Here is a 16,772-nt window from a genome sequence, read left to right as displayed (position 1 = left end):
TTAATTTAACCGGAACAAGCGATTTCTTTAGCGTGCCATGTAATGTTAAATAGGTATCTCTCTAAACATAATCTCTCTTTGAAAAATTCAAGAGAAAGATATAAATAAGTAAACTGGTGTTGAATTACCAGCCTATAATGTAACTGTTTGATTTCTTGAAAGATAATTTCTAATTCTCTACAGCAATGTTGCATGTGTTACTGCTGCAGGTACTACCATAGCATTGTATTTTACTCATCTTTTTTACCATTTATCTTTCCTCTTCTTTCTCTCTCTCTCTCTTCTTCACTTTACTGTTCTCCAAGCTTGTATTCATCTGGAACTAATAAATGATAGTCGAATGTGTAAGAAGGAAGATTTTCTAGTAGATGTACAATGTAATTAATTGTTTTTTGAGCTTGGCACTTGCAGCAACTTGCTGTTACTTCTTGCTGTTGTTAATGATGTATCAACTTCGAGCCTACTTGTTTTTTTTTTTTGTATAAATTTCTGTGGATGGAGAACAAATCTTAGGGATCTTCCACTGGTTTTCACCTAGGTTTAGAAGCTGTTAGACTAATGGTACAAAACATTCAATAGATAATATCGACCTGGCCTAGTGGAAGGTGTCCCTGCCCATGGCAGGGGGATTGGAACTGGGTGGTCTTTAAGATCCCTTCCAACCTGAGCAGCTTTATGATTCCATGATTTACGGGGGAGAAAAGTAGGGTAATGATCCAGGGACTGAGCACTTTTTGAGATTCCTAATGCCTACCCTTTAAATAGGAGTCCTGTACTTTATGGTCGTGCTTGGCTGGGTTTGAAAACATCTGAGGCGGCAAAAGGACGCCAAGCCTGCCTATACAATGTTCATTTCAACATGAAGGAAGCAGCATGAACACCAGCACAGGGAGCTCTCAGGTTAAAGGGGGAAAGTTAGACTTGACTAATTGTGTGCAGGCAGATCACAGGCGGTGGATGTGCATGCCGACAGCATGTCTCAAGATGTCCCTACTTGTTCTGGGAATACTTACTAGCTGATAAGAAAATACTCTTGGTAATAATGTACACTTCAGGGTCTCTGATGCATCCTCTAAACGGAACTTTATTTTTCTGGTTACTTGTAGAAGGAGCTTGGAGTAATTCAGTAGCTTCAGCTGAAAGTAACCTTTGTCAAAACCCTTCTTGCTGTGCTTTACTTGTAAGTCTTCCATGTCATTTTGCAAAATAATATCCAATTTAATGTGATATTTAAAAAATGTATTCATCAAGTGGTCTGACAGCATATTAAAATCTTCTTGCGCAATGCAGCTAATTAGGACATCTTGCCTAGAGAGCAAACTCTTTGTGAAAATAAAAATTCTCTTATCTTTTTTGCACAGAAAATCACTTAGAGAGTGAATAGCTCTCACATCGTAACCTCAAAATCAAGAAATTCACACCCATAAAAATGGAGACAAGTTAATTGAGTCATGGTAATCTTGTTCTTAATTGCTGTGTATAAAAATGCCTTCCTGATAGCATGTGGAGCTGCTACTTAACTTCAGGCTTTCTGTCAGTTTTTTTTTTAAGTTTGTACTAAGTTTTCAATAACTTGCTGTTTCAAGTTTTCATGGGGGCAAGAAAAAAATACAAATTCTTTCTTAGATGTCAGCCTATGAGTTGTCATCCTTTTGCCTTCATTATTGCTTGAAATGCCCCAACCAAACCTGAAGTAATTCTTATATTTATGTAGTTTTCCAGTCCTCGCCTCCTTCCTACATTCTCAAATCGTTCCCTTCTTTGTGCTGCACGAGAATGCCATTTTGTTCATTTGCCATGAACGCAGCACTGGGCACGCTGGAGATGTGGCTGTTGCACAGAGCTCTAAATAAAGAAAATAAAGAATAGGGTGTATATAGAAATACAGGAAATAAATATATATAGAAAATACAGAAAATAGAAACCAGGTTCTTACTCTTGTGCTTAGAGAAGATGGTATAAAAAGATTACTGAATTTTGTCAAAGTTTTGGAAAGCTTGCTCTTGGAAATGCTGGTTATTTCAAATGCCTGAAGATTGTGGTTTGTTTCCTCTTCCCTGAAGAGATGGGGGCTAGAATCGTGGGAGGTTTCCATGAAGCTGGACCTAGGTTTTCTCAGCCTTCAGTTTATTCATACCTTTTCCTCATTGTTCAGTATCCTTCCTCCATTCCCCCTTTTTAAATGTTGTGTGACATTGACAACGTGGTGCTTAGTTTGCCTTAATGATCTGCGTCTCTCCTGACAGCTTCCATGATCTCGGGTCAGCTGTGAGATGCCCACATGTCTGAGGCTTGCTCTGCCTGCTCTTCTCATCACCATGGTCTCTCAGCTGGGAATATCTGAAGTCTGCAGTCTTTTATGTTCTCTCGAAATTAAACTGCTTCCGCATGATTAGAGTGGGAGCTATTTTCCTAACTTGACAACGTTTTGATGTCTTTTACGTATCTAACATTGAATAGCATGTTTTTTTCTACTGTTTGGATGATCTTTGTGCTCACTGCCTTTTGTAGGTGAAGGCAAGGCTGTTCTTGCAAGAATTTGTTTAAGTTTGGTTTCAGAGTGATGGAAAAAAGGCTGCAGAATCTGTTGGGATTCTGTCATTGGGATTATGTTCTTATAGCAAATTGCTGTTGAAAAAGGACAATTTTTTAGCTGATTATTTGTTGCTAGGTTAATGGTTGGACCTGACGATCTTGGAGATCTTTTCCAACCTAAAAGACACTGTGATTCTATGATAATTCCTAGCTGTTCAAAACCACTGGTGTTAATTTACCACCACCTTTGTAAAAGCTAATTGTATTTACGGTGTCTCTCAGAAAAAATTCACTTGTGGGGAAAGACACATTAAAAATTTTTTACCTCGTATTTTTATAATCCAGGTGAGTTAAAGGAAAACGTGCTGTTTCAATAAAAATTATTTTAAAAAAAAAAAAACAACAAATCAGAACAAACCAAAACAACTTTAGTGGGTTCTCCTGGCAGCTGCAGTAAAAGGAAATGACTGTGCTGCTTTGTCATGAATTACAGTGCTCTTCAGGAAAAAAAAAAAAAATAAATCCTATTGGACAGGACAACTAAGCGAAAACATCCATAACCAAGGACCAGGAAGAAGCCAGCTAACTTGGCCATCTGCCAAAGTGTACCACCTAGAAGCCTGCCGTTTTTCAAAGTTATGGTGGAGAAAGCAAAGTACACCTGATAGCAAGTGCTCAGATCTTAAGCCTTGGCAAGAAGGAAATGTTTTACAAGTTAAAATATATCTTCTGTAGTTGTAAAAGATGCTTTTGGGGTTAAATTAAACTACTGTTTCAAAAAAGGTGATGCTGACAAGATGATTCATTTCTGCAAAGGGTGAAACACCTGTAAGCAGACCTGTAAGCGCTCCTTCTCTGATACTCTATGTTTTCATATAGGCATTACCGAGTCACCTGCTCAAAGCAAAGGATGTATTGTTCTACATCAATCCTCCTGCTTTTCCATTCACAATATATTACTCAGATGTGTGAGAATGGTTTACTCAACACTTTAATGCTTTCATTTTTTGTTCTTCGTTTGTATGATTGAGTAGCAGTTGTTTAGGGAAATATCTCGCTCTCCTGTAAGAGATACAGAAAGGACTGATGGCAGCGCTTCAGGCTGGTAATCTCTTCTAAGTTTCAGCTGAACAAATCAGCATTGCCTGCAATGGTGTCTCATATGAGAGTCCTCTAGTGGTTTTTCATTCCTTTTCTGCTTTTTTTCCCCCCACCTTTTGTCCTTACACAGGATCCACGTGCATCTTCTTTTATTTACTAGAATAACAAATAAGAGGAAGGCTTGATATCTTGGGGTCTGTTCTTTTTGTCCGTGCAGAGTCATCCGTAGAAACACTCCTGAGTGTATTTTTTTCCTCCCTTTTTCTTTTGAAGAAGCGTTCCTGTTAAAGGTAGCATTTAGTGTATCATGTTTAGTTGGTCGTATCCATATTCATTATTTTCGCATTCTGCATAATTGTATAACACCTGATTTTCTAGTAGCTCTTGAGTGCCTCTGTAAGGGAAGAATGTGTAGCGATATTGGAAAAGCGCTAGAGGCACCTTCCTGTCCTGAACCAAACCTGGCAAACCAAAACAGGCTCCTGGTGGCTGTGGAACAAGTGACTGTGTTGAGGAGATGCTTCATTTTAGATGGAAATGAACACTGTCATGAGGATCCCACGTCTTCCTGAAAATAAACACTTGAACGAACCTAACGAAGTGTGTGCTGTAATCGTGGAAAGATGGATGATCTCGTTTTCACAGGAGCATATTCTGCAGAAATCTTCATACTGTCCTTCCAGGCAACATAAAGGAGGAAATCAGGATTTATTTTGCTGTTAACACTTACAGATTCCATAATCACAGGAGAAAAAAAAAAAGACAAGGAAAAAAACAAGTGTGATGTGGATTCTCCTGTGACTTTAAGGGATTATACTTTGCAGTGATGAAGGGATTACACCATTTGCAGTGATCCCTGAAACGGACTGCACAGGCCACTTCTTTATTCTTTCACTGCAACATCAAAGTAAAACTTGATTAAACCCAGAGATCACCAGTCCTTGGTTCTACCTCAGTTCCTACAAGGCTCCCAAATTAATTTTAAGACAGTAGCTCTCTGTTCATTGATAATGTTTATATACAACATAGTTGATTGCATATATATCTTTGACAATATCAATATTTTGCAGTTTTTGAATTTCACCGTTCTTTGAAAGGTGTTTGCTTCTTATACCACTGTCCAGTGTGACTTTCAAAAACATTGTCTTGTCTTGATATAAACAAACATGACCTGTTTTTTATATCAAAAACCCTGTTTTTTCCTTATTAAATGTAATATGAAGGATTAGTTTTCTAAGCAATATGAAATGGATATAAGCAAGCCATGCCAATACATTCGGTGATGCTTCAGACAAAGATAATTTGTTCTCCTAGTACTGTATTGATAAAAATACTACATGCTTGTCTTAGGGAAAAATCTGTGTATGTGAGTGTGCACACAAATCTTGTTCTGTGTATCAGCTAAGTATTAATAGCAAGAGAAGCAGCTGGTGTTTCAGGCAATTCAGACTCTGTTCTGTTTTTAGCCAAGTGTCATAACTCAACCAGCTTTTAGAGGGCTTCTGAGTTTTATTCAGAAATTTCTGGTTGTCTGAGTGTATTTAAACCAAAACTAGATTGTTGTTATAGAGGGCATGAATATAGAATAACTAGTATGTTAGTTAGCACTTTATGGGCCTCTAGCACTCAATAGTAAGAAAATGAGGTTTTTATTCAAAAGAAACTTCTGAATAAATAACATAAAGCTTAATGAATTCGTAGTATGCCATATGTATCGCAATCTAGCTTAAGAATGATAAGGGAATGCAGGTAATGCTTTAATTGCCAAGGTACCAGCCTGTTTTAAAGATGAATGGATTGCTGAGACTGTGTGACCCCCCTTGATTGCAGCAGTTGGACCAGGTTGGTGTGCGGGGGTTACCCGAGGCTTAGAGGAGCTGCGTTTTGGAGCGCTCCTACTTCAGTGCTTTGCTTTGTGTGCTGGAGCCAGCAAACACTAACAGAGCTGCATTGCTGGTGCTAAAAGTTTTTTGTTTTTAAGGACTTAAAAGATATAATTGTATGCACGTTACTTTAAGTTACCTGTGAAATACTTAAGACGTTGATGGTGATTTATATAATGTAAAATAAGCTGACATTTTAAATTTGTATGAAGATAGTTTTCAAAATACAACCTAACTGGGCAGCAATAGAATCATGAAAGGCATGCTATATTAATATTATATTATGTTAGATAGACATCAGCATTATCAGAACTGTTATGCTTGTAGCCTTTACACGTAAGGGTAGATACGTACGTAATATCAGCCAAATTTAATACATATATTTTTTAATACGCCAATTAACTAATATTATCAAATACTGCAATGTGTATTTGATCTATATACTACTGGATGTATTTTATTCAGAAAAAGTTAAATGTCTTAACTAGTCACTTGAAATATTTAGAAGAAAAAACTACATATTTGGTTTAAGGTGGGCCAATTGCAAAATACATACGATTCCCATAAAAAGCAGTAACTGCGTGCACAGAGAAGCACATCTATATAAAAGTCATACAGTGCTAAATGTTTTGTAAATCTTTATACACGTATGTAAATTGTATATAATACAGCTTAATGGGCTATATTTACATTACATGGTTGCTAGAAGGCTGTCTAGGTAAAGTATGACTTCTAGTCCAAATATGTTTGGAAAAAGTATTCAACTTTCAGTGATGTCTTGCTATTTAATTAAAATAACATTGTAATAACATTGTAATTTTAGTAAAACTATTTTTCTCTATTTAACTTTGTTAATTTATAAATATTTCTGCTAACTTCAGATTCTGGAAAGCTGTGCCAAATCATTTTTAGTAGGAGAAGGTATGTCTTAGGAATGATGTTTAAAGTGGTAGCAATACAGGGTGATTTCTTGCATCATTCCTGCTTTGTGCTGTACTTTTAAAAGCTATGTGTTATTAATTGAACTTCTGTTTTCTTCTAGCTGACAGCACGATCACTGCCTTCCATACAGTCTGATGAGAGACTACAACCTCTGCTTAATCATCTCAGGTACCACTGGGGCTTATTCTACTCATACAGTACAGTCACCTACAGATTTTTCAGATGATTTATCTGTGTGATTGGTTTTGACTGGGGAAAAAAAAAAACACAACTAAAACTAAAAAACAAAATGGAAGGAATAGAAGCATTCTTGTTTCTTTGAATGTGTTTGGGGAAAAGTAAGAAAAAATACTTTAGATCTTTTTCAGGTTAAGCGTAGATCTTTCTTATAAATGTGATTGCTTTTTACCACGTTATGCTGTTTGGGAGAGTTCTCTTACTATGATAGTATGGAGGAAGACAAAGACCATAAAATGAGAGGGAGCTGCATTGTTTTACAATCATTGAATTATTTCACTTGGAGCAAACCTCAGGAGATCATATTATCAAGCCTCTGCTCAAAGCCAATCCAGTTAGATTGGGTTGCTCAGGTACTTCTGCAGTGCAATTTTTATAATCTCTAAGGGTCAAAATTTAAGGTAGAATATTGAATGTCCGTAATAAAAGCTCTGTTTTTAACATTATACAGCTCTGCATTAAGATCACTGAAATGATGCTAAGTGAATTAGAAATGGAAGCAGCGAGGCTCCATCATGCCAGCACTGTACCTGAATTAGGATGCAGACCTAGTTAGTATGCTGTTCGTTTCCTGTGGTGCTCTGCTGCTTGAGGTATCTGTACCTAAAAAACACAAGCATTTTATTTTGATTCAAAATTTTTTTCATCGTTTTTATTACATAAGAACAGCTTCATATTTTATTGCTTTAGTGTAGAGAATAGGAAAAATAGCTGATTGACATATAACTGAACTTTGCTCAAGAGCAGCGAGTGAAAAAAGTGCAGTGTAACTGTTAGTCTACTGGTTAGGGACTACTTTTGAATGCTAATAACCTTTCATGGTTTTATTACTATACATCTTGCTGGGATTTTCCAAAACATGCCTCAGTGGCATACCTTTCTCCATTTGAAGCTGAAGAGCTATTAAGCTAACTTTTGATAAATTATGCTCTCTAGAAGTAATTACTGAGGAATCTGAAGTTTCATAGAATCTAAAATCCCATGTTTATGCAAAAAAGGCAGTTTTTGCACATTTTAATGATAACTTTAATGTGTATGTTTCGTACCTGGTGAGTTAATTTTATTTTACTTTTATGAAAACAGAGGAGCTGTTCCCAGTACATTTTGTCCCCAGCTGAAAAAACTACACAAATGTGTCCTCATTGTCTTCTGGCAAGTTCCTCTAAAATAAATAAGGTAGATCAAGCCTTACAACTTAAAAAATAGGCTTTGGCAGTGAACAAACAGATGACCAAATAGGCATTTTCTGTTACTTATTTCCATGAATCTGTGATTCATTTTTTCTTTATCTTGCTCATAGAGAAGGAGAATATTAGTTGTAGGCTTTTATTTTCCTTCAGTGTGTGAATTCTTAGAGCAGTATTTTACTTTGTGCATATGCCAGTAGTGCTTTATCAGGGGAGCAAAAGCTTAGATAGGAACGTATGAAAAAAGCATACAATTGAAAGTTAGAGAGCATTGTTTGGTTATTAATGCACTGCGCATTTGTTGGCAGCTATTCGTATCTGCTTGTGACTTTTTAAATTAGCTAGTCCTCAAAAGAGGTTACCTTACTGAGGATTAAGTCTGCATAGACACTTTAATCCATGCTGCTTTTTTTTTTTTTAAATGGGCATAACATGTTTTGTGATTGGACTAGTTTAGACTAAATACATACTTTATCTGCGACGTAGGTGCTGTTTTTGTCACTTCTGTTTCACTGGCGTTCTTTAATACTGATTGTACTAGACTGGGGTGGGTGGGTAGGGAAGAGAACATTTTAGTTAAAACACTTTTAGTTAAAAAAAAAAAGTTCTATTATTTGATGTTCAGGGATTTCATGTGCTCACAGTCGGTTGTACGAGGAGATTTGAATTGCTAAAACTAGCTATTTTAATAGAAATGGAAACTTTGACGAAATGCATGAGAAGAACACATTTGTAGCTCCTATATTCAAAGGAATTTATGTGGTAAAATTACAGGGTTATGATGTTACTGTTTAAAACCTTCAGCAGGAAGAGTCTCAAAGATAGACAAAAGTTGTGATACATAATCTCATCAAACTACTGTAGGACTGTGCCTGTACGTGAATTAAAAGGAGAGGCTGAATTGGCTTTGTTTAATCTGGTGGAAGGGAGGCTTAATGATGATCACATAGCAGCCTACAGTTGTAAGGGCAAACATCACAGTACGGAATTTTTGATGGTGTTATCGGTATAACAAATGTCAGTGGTCACATGTAGCAGCTTGGGGGGTTCAGATCTGACATTAGGAAAAATCTCTCCGCTAGCATTATGATGCAGCATATTGCCCAGAGATGTGGAGTCTTTTAAAATTCTTCGGACCTAGCTAGAAAAAGCCAAGGGTGACCTGACCAGTGTTGGCCATAGTCCCACTTAAAGTTGGTTGTGGAACTAAGTGGTCTTCTAACATCCTTTACAAGCAACGTTTACATGATTCTATTAGTTCTGTTCTCAAATGATAATTTTCAAATGCGGTACAGAAACCAGTTATTTTGCAAGACTATTTTTTTTTAAAGAATAGTGCAGTACTTATGTCCCCATGTCCACCCTCCTTCTTGCTTACGCTCGTCTCGTAAGTAGAGAAGGATGCACACCATAATAGACTGGTGTCATTTCCTATCATTAACATCTGCAATGTGTCCATCATATCCTCACTAAATCTTGTGGTGTCATAAACACTGCACTTGCCAGAATGGTCCTACAGGTGTTTATTTGAAAGATAGAAATTCCACTGTTGGAAATGTGGACATGATGGAGATTTCTTCCTGGTCAAGAACAATACAAATGTACGTTTGAGCGGTCATTGAGAATTTAACTCCTAGCAAATGGAATACTTATGATAAGTAGACATAATTATCTTTAATTCTGTCGTCTCCTTCATTTTCAGTCACAGCTGAGTCTATAATCCAGCTTTGAAATATTAACCTATTCACACGTGATCAGCTGTGTAGACTATTTAGAGCAACTTACCTTGGTCAAACCAAATGACACCAACTTGAACATTCTGTTTCTGCCATTGTCTCTGAACAGCTGTAGATCCTGAAATAAAGCAAGAAGTAAGCAAATGTAGCGCTTCTCTTCCTTCACCTGCAGCAACGTCCTTAACTCCAGCCATTGCCAGCTCAGGGTCTTCCTCCTTCCTCAAGTGTTCCCAGGCACCTTCAGAAGTGTTTAGTGTTGTCACAACCCCTCAGTAGGTTTCTTCCATGAACCGCACTTGACTTTGTCACTACAAAACTGGCATTGGGTAATCTTGCAATTTTTTTAATGCCCACGTATTTTATTTGGCTTAGTGGAACTTTAAATTGTTTGACGTGCAGTATTACAGGAAATACAATTCAGTATTACAGGAGAATTTTACCATACAATGGTAGCATTAGTTATCTGTTTTATTCTTCTTGGCTTGCTTATCATAAATACATCTTTAACTATATGAATATTAAGCATTGCCGTCTTTCTTTTATGACATTTTGGCTTTGTGTGTCTTACTGTTTTAAACATATCAGATATTAGTCATGAATTATGAATAATTTTGATTTCCCCCCTATTTCTTGAATTCCTAAAAGCAGACACTGAAAGAATAATACAGATCACACAGATACGACCCATTTTGTGTGAATTGTGTAAATTAAAAAATATTTATAAGCTTTTCTTCTTTTGTATTTTTAAAATTATTTTGCAGATGGTGTTGCATTAATGGCTTAAATGTTTCCTAGCATTGTTTGCCCAAACCAGCATCACTACTGTTCTAATAATTCTGCAGAATGTGACCCGCTTCCCAAAGTCATTACAAAACTTAATATTTTTTGCCTTCTAAAATGTTTACAAAATATATATCTGTAATCGCTTTCCTGTGGAAAGTGTATTTAGAATGTATTTAGAGCTGTGTCCTGTGCAAGAACATAAACTTAAAAAGAAGAAATGTGTAAATGCTAATAGAAGTGTTTCTGTTCTTTGTAACTACTCAGTGTTTCCACTTTTTGACCCCAAATTGCAGTACTTTGCTCCTGTACTGGACTTTGCATTTTCTTCCCTTTTTTCAATCTGCCTAAAGGCAGGCTTTGAATCAGTTATATTAATATTCTTATATTTTATACAAATTTCATAGAAAAGAATGCCTGTCTTTATTCTACGTGTCTTGGGAGTACTTTTGAAAGAAAGTCTAAAAATAGATTACATCTAAAAACTTTGCAAGTGTTAATTAAGAAGGAAAAAAAAACCACAACAAAACGAACAACAAAACTTCACCAAAGAATTAAAAAACAACAACAACAACAAAAATATTTAGCATTGCTATTTGAACTTGGTATTGATCTTTAGTTGCAAGATAGGTTTAGAATTCTTTTGGTTACTAGGTTTTTGGATTTCAGTTCTGGAGTGATTGAATCAGGCTGAGTGGAGAGATGCAGGAATTTCTCTATGGAGGAAAAAATAAAGCTATTTTAAAGTGAAAGGAGAAGACATTGCCTGCTTATGTTCCAGCAAGCCACAAAAAGAAATTATGAAGAACTATAAATATTTCTAGGTGAGTAAAACTTGATCAGGAAGTACACACACAAACTGTGTGGAGTTAGGAAAAAAAAAAAAAAAGTCCAAAACAAGAGCTAGAAACAAAAAAAAAGGAGAGGGGGTGGTTGGAAGCCTGATCAGTTTGTGTTGCTTTTTCAAACTAGTTGTGGAAGGCTGTTTGGCGATGTTTAATGGTGTGAAAAAATGATGACCATTATTCATAGGACAAAGGATATTCTTAATTTTTTTTTGCAAGGTCATTGAGGTTTTCAGTAGGAATGTAGAGAAAATAATGGCAATCAATGAAGACAGTAAAGTGTTGATTTCTTGTGGTGAAGTCAGGGGACCTGCAGAAGTTACCAGTGCTGGCCTCTTTATGCCCAGCTCCTTCCGTCATGGCCCCATACTCGGGATGGATAAAGGTGTTCTGGCAGTGCGTCACCTTGGAAGGCAGCGTGTAGAGCTCAGCTCTGTGGTGAGTGGTGCCAGGAATCGAGAAACTCTGACCTTGCAAAGGCCATGTGCTTCTTTTTAACGTAAAAGTTAGGAAGCTAAAAATAGTGAAAAACTTTCCCTGTTTGCTTACTGGTTGGGGAATATTTAATTCTTTTGGGGTCTGAAAAGTGTTACTTGTTCCTCCTTTCCCCCGGCATTGAGTTTTCTGTCCTTGCAGTGGAAAAAAAAAGGTGTTTTTACCATGTAAAAACTTGGTGTTTTTACCGTGGCTGGCCTTTGAGTCAGGAAGTTTCAAAGAGTATGCTCTCTTCAGCAGTGACTTCTGAAGCCTCTCTTCCCCAGGCTGATCCTTTCTAGCTTGCTTAAGAGGAAGTGTTTTTCTTTAGCTGAGCAATTTTTATGCCTCTACTGGCATGATCCTAATAAATACTGTAGGGTGGGTACAAGGAGATGATCTGAAGCGATAATGGTAGAGCAGTTGAAGTTACCAGCACTCATCTGAGGATGTGAGAAGTGACGGAATGGTCACTTCCCTAATTGGTTGTAATACAAAATAAAATGAGGTTGCCAAAGCAACAGCAGTTTTCTGTTGTTCTGTGCTTAGATTGTAATATCTTTGGGACCGTGATTTTTGTTTTGTTTGTAGCTTGTCTAAGTAAAGTGGTGCAGATGTGGTTCTACAAGGAAATTCAGCTGCTGCGTCAGTAAAATCAGTAATAATAGACATACACAGCTCAAATTCTTTTTAAATTATTTATCCACTGTTGTGTAATGAAAAACAACTATTAGGGACAATAAGCTTGTCTAGTGCTCCAATTTATACCAAAACAAGATTAAAGAACCAATGAATACACATATAATTAAGCAAGTGATTTGCACTGTGGTAAAATCAACTCTTAGCTGTATGTTTTTCACACATTACAATGTAGAAGGGTTGCAAAATAATCAGTAACACCTAGTAGCATCACTTAGCTGAATTCCTTTTTTCGGGAGGTAATGTTTTTCTGCCTCCAGAAGATTTACGAAACGATCTTTGCAAATTATTTACAAAATCGAAGAAATTTGTTCTTATCCAGAGTGTGCACTGTTTTTTGGTCCAATATTCTGTATCCAGAGACACTTTGTGCTTGCTTTATTGCCTGCTGTATTGTCAGCTCGGGATGTCTGTTGGGTTCTGCTGTGACCATCTCTCCTGGCCTATTCTGCAGCGCTGCAGATCCTCGTCCAAGAAGTCTGTATAGTTAAAAGCAAAAGCTGGGCACCTAATGTGCTTGTGTTTGATTTGAAATGACTTCAGCAATGGTGTCTACATGCCTGATACAACGTAGGGTTACTTGAGCTTAGCTTGGGTATCAGAAGTAGCTTTGCTAGAATATGATTGAAAGATGAGGCAGCTCTTACCAAGTCCTGTGCTATCTTGGCTAGCGAGCTACTATCAGAAGTTAACGTGTTTTTATGTCAGTACTGCAGTAAAAGCCTTCTTAGCTTTTTATTGGTACACTTAAGAAGCAGATGCTTAGTTTTTATTTTTCCATCCCAGTAGATGATCGTAGCAATACATAAGTGGTGTGGTTTTTTTTTTTTTAAATGCTGCACAAGTAGCAAGGTAGCGGGGCACAAGAATTTCAGAGCAACTTGGGCAGGCTGGAGAAATGGGCTGACAGCAATTCCCTGAAGTTCAACAGTTCAACAAAGGGAAATGCCAAGCACTGCATCTGGGGAGGAATAACCCCATATACCACTACAGGCTGCTGTGAAGCAGGCTTGCAGAAGAGGACCTTGGGGTCGTGATAGACAACAAGCTGACTGTGAACCAGCAGTGTACCTTGAAGTGAGGAAAACTGTCTCCTGGTGGCATTAGGCAGAGCACTGCCAACAGGTCAAGGGAGCAGGTCCTTCATTTTTGGTCAGCACTGTTCAGGCCGCTTCTGGAGAGTTGAGTCCAATCCTGGGCTTCCCAATATACATCAGGAAAGGCTGAGAGAGCTGGGATTGTTCAGCATGGATGACAGAGGGTCCAGGGTGTGTGTGTGTGCGTCTTGCTGATATGTGTAAATAGATGCTTTTTATGGAGGTGTAAAGACAGAGCCAGACATTTCTCAGTGGTAGCCACTGATAGGCCAGGAGGCAAGAGGCACAAACTAAATCAAAGGAAAATTCCCTTTAACCAGAAGAAAACACTTTTAATGAGAGGGTTGTCAAACACTGGAACAGGTTACCCAAAAGGTTGTAGAGTCTGGCCTTGGAGCCACACAAAATTCAGCAGGATGAGATGCTGAGCAGCCTGCTCTAATTAATTCTGATTTGAGCAGTGGAGTTGGACTGGATGATCGCGGAAGTCTCAACTTCAACAATGGTGTGATTCTCTGATCTAAATTCTTAATGACCCCCCACCACTCCTTTCAGATAGAGGAAGGGAGGGTTTCTTTATCATACTGACTGTAATTCTGGTTCTGTAAATCTAAACTACTTACGTAACTGTTTACTGCTTTGTTCTTGTTTTTGTCTGCTGTATAATATTTGTAGCCCTTAATTGATAAAATATCTTTTCCTGTATTTGTAAACTCAATTTTTTTTTTGAACAGTGAAAGCTTTACATGATGCTATTCTGTCTGCTTTTTTTCAGCCATTCTTATGTTGGTCCAGATTACAGTGTACAAAAAAACACAGGAAAAATCTCTCTAGACCAAATCGATGCTGTAAGTCCTCTGTGTTTATTGAGTTATATGTTGATTATGATTTAAGGTCAAACTCCTTATGTACAGACAACATTTTTTTTTTGATTCAGTATTTGTTATGCAGCTGTTGAGAATGGCTTGAATGAAGTTGAGACAAATTTTAAAATGGAATAGAATTAACTGAAAGTGTATCTAATCAGAATTTAGACTGGAGCTATAGTGAATTTGCTTAATTTGCTGCTTAATTTTATGTGCTTTCACAAATACCTAACATAATCACAGAGTTTAACAAAGTTTTCATATATAATAATGTTGCAATTTGAACTTATTCCAACTCTTTTTTATTGGACCTTAGAAAATAGTTTGTTTTCAGTATCCGTCTTAAACATGACAGGGTAGTGCAAAACCCCAGTAAAACTGAATTTCATTTTTACGTCTCTGAGGTCTTGCTTTATAAGAAATAACATTCTTCAGGTAAAAAATCTGCAGATCAGCTGCAATGGATTTTACTCTTGCTTGTAGTTTCTAAAAGATACTTAAACAAACAAAAAAAAAAAAACCACAGCACCAAAACAAACAAATAAAAACCAAACCAATGAACTACACAAATTAAAAAACAAAAACCTCAGACACGGGTCACCTTGCCATTCCCGAAACTAAAATAAGGAAGAAGCAAGAAGCATTGAAGTAGAACTGTGAATGTATCTTTCCTGACGGCAGTTATCCCTTTCTTACGTTGGACAGAAGATATTCTGGTATTACCACCAGTGCTGCTGTCTTTTGGATTTTCTTCTCGTGATGGTTGTTGTATTTGATAGCTTAATGACACTTTTTTGTTATCATTAGTTCCAAGGCACCCTGCACATGCATATCTTCCCAACCATTGGCGTTTTCAAGTGGAGCTAATGATTCATCGTGATAAGCTTATATCCTAAAAATGATCGGTATGACTTAAATCATTTTTTCTCGACAGCTTTCTGTGAAATCATTCCCACTCTGCATGCGCCAGTTGCACAAAGCCCTGCGTGATAACCACCATCTCCGTCACGGAGGCCGTATGCAATACGGACTGTTCTTGAAAGGCATCGGTTTGACTCTGGAACAAGCACTGGAATTTTGGAAGAAAGAATTCATCAGGGGAAAAGTAGACGCGGACAAGGTAATTCAACAAATGAAAAATACCTAGGCATATGAATGTGTGGATGTAGTTAATGTGTATGTCTGCTAGATACCTTGATAGGTGCTTATTAAAGAAGATAATTTTACAAAAGGTACAGTATTGTCTTTTAAAATTGTTCTTCCTTTTTTGTTATGATTTCATTAATTTTTTTGGTCGTTCTCCTGAAGCATGGGAAAAACAAGCTAGTCACAAAGCCAGAGGCTTTTTTAGATGAGAACTAGAAAATCTTGTTTTACCACTTAATCACTAGGAAACCAATGTTGTGCATGAAATACAAGTACTATGTGACTAAATTGATTCACTTCACCATGCAGGTAAGTGACCACAAACAGTACTGTCTGAAAGGAGAGGTTAGCCTTCTTTATTGATTAATAAAAATAAAATTAGTTGGACAGTTGTGTGAGAGGTAAGATTGCATTATTAATTTATAGTCTAAAAAGAAACTGTGGGTGAAAGAAAGGTATGCTTAAATAGTGAGAAAACACCGTTCAGTGCCATAGGCTGTGTTGTTGACAAATTAGTGGCCTAACCCTTGCCAGTAGTTTTGAGGTTATCATGGGGGAGGAAAGTGTGACATACATGTGCTTTGAGAGCATGAAAAAATGATGGTAATTTTTGGAGATTTGTGATCTGCTCCTTGTTTTACACAGTCTAGAGTTTACACAGGTAAAACCAAGCAGGTGTCCTGACTCACCTGTATGCTTGGCCTGTGGCACGTGGCATTCAGGATTTGTGTGTGATTTTAGACCAGATGTTTCACACCTTATGCCAGTCTTGTTTGGACTATGTTACTTTGCATTTGATGTGAGATCTTAGCTTTCCAGAATACTCTGACATACGTCGGAGTGTTTGGCAGATTATTTTTTTGTTAGCTTAAGTTCTTGGAACTTGGCTCTTTAAAAAATGTATGGGGGCAAAAAAGGAGTCCAGGCTATAATGAATTATGATTTGCATCTTTTATTTCAAGTCCTGGAAGATATGTCCACTGGTCTGAAGATCCTTTTTGGAAATGGGAGGGGATATGAAAACAGGATTTTAATAAGGACTTAAATCTCTGTAAATCTAGCTCCATTATTTGGACATGACTTAAGAGGAAATATGTGTTTTATTAAAACAGAAGAAATCCAGGATGCAATCATTTACAAAGGATTCAAGAAAAGATTTCAAGATAGGTAACAACTTTAATTTTGCAGTTAAATGCTAATTAATTCTTTGTTGAATTCAGGAAAATGCAGACTTCTCATTTGTG

General features: G+C 37.1%; 1 protein-coding gene across 6 annotated transcripts in view; it reads left to right on the top strand.

The window, feature by feature from the left end:
* Nucleotides 1-16,772, top strand: part of PRIM2 (DNA primase subunit 2) — a 113,095-nt gene that overhangs the window by 52,345 nt on the left and 43,978 nt on the right. For 5 of the 6 annotated variants that reach the window (XR_007168974.2, XM_066994747.1, XM_048078826.2 and 2 more), the window contains 3 exons: nucleotides 6,562-6,629; nucleotides 14,292-14,364; nucleotides 15,317-15,502. Coding sequence is in view for 5 of the 6 variants with exons in the window: in XM_066994747.1 (XP_066850848.1) it covers nucleotides 6,562-6,629; nucleotides 14,292-14,364; nucleotides 15,317-15,502 (327 nt within the window). In the remaining variant the exon portion in view is untranslated. Of the gene's footprint in view, nucleotides 1-6,561; nucleotides 6,630-7,149; nucleotides 7,190-14,291; nucleotides 14,365-15,316; nucleotides 15,503-16,772 lie in introns of those variants that run through there. The other variant, XM_048078830.2, reaches the window with a different exon arrangement.

This window comes from Anser cygnoides, chromosome 3, assembly GCF_040182565.1.
Source record: "Anser cygnoides isolate HZ-2024a breed goose chromosome 3, Taihu_goose_T2T_genome, whole genome shotgun sequence".
NCBI lineage: Eukaryota > Metazoa > Chordata > Aves > Anseriformes > Anatidae > Anser > Anser cygnoides.
Note: the sequence above shows the minus strand (reverse complement) of the source record. Positions and strands in the feature narration are given on the sequence as shown.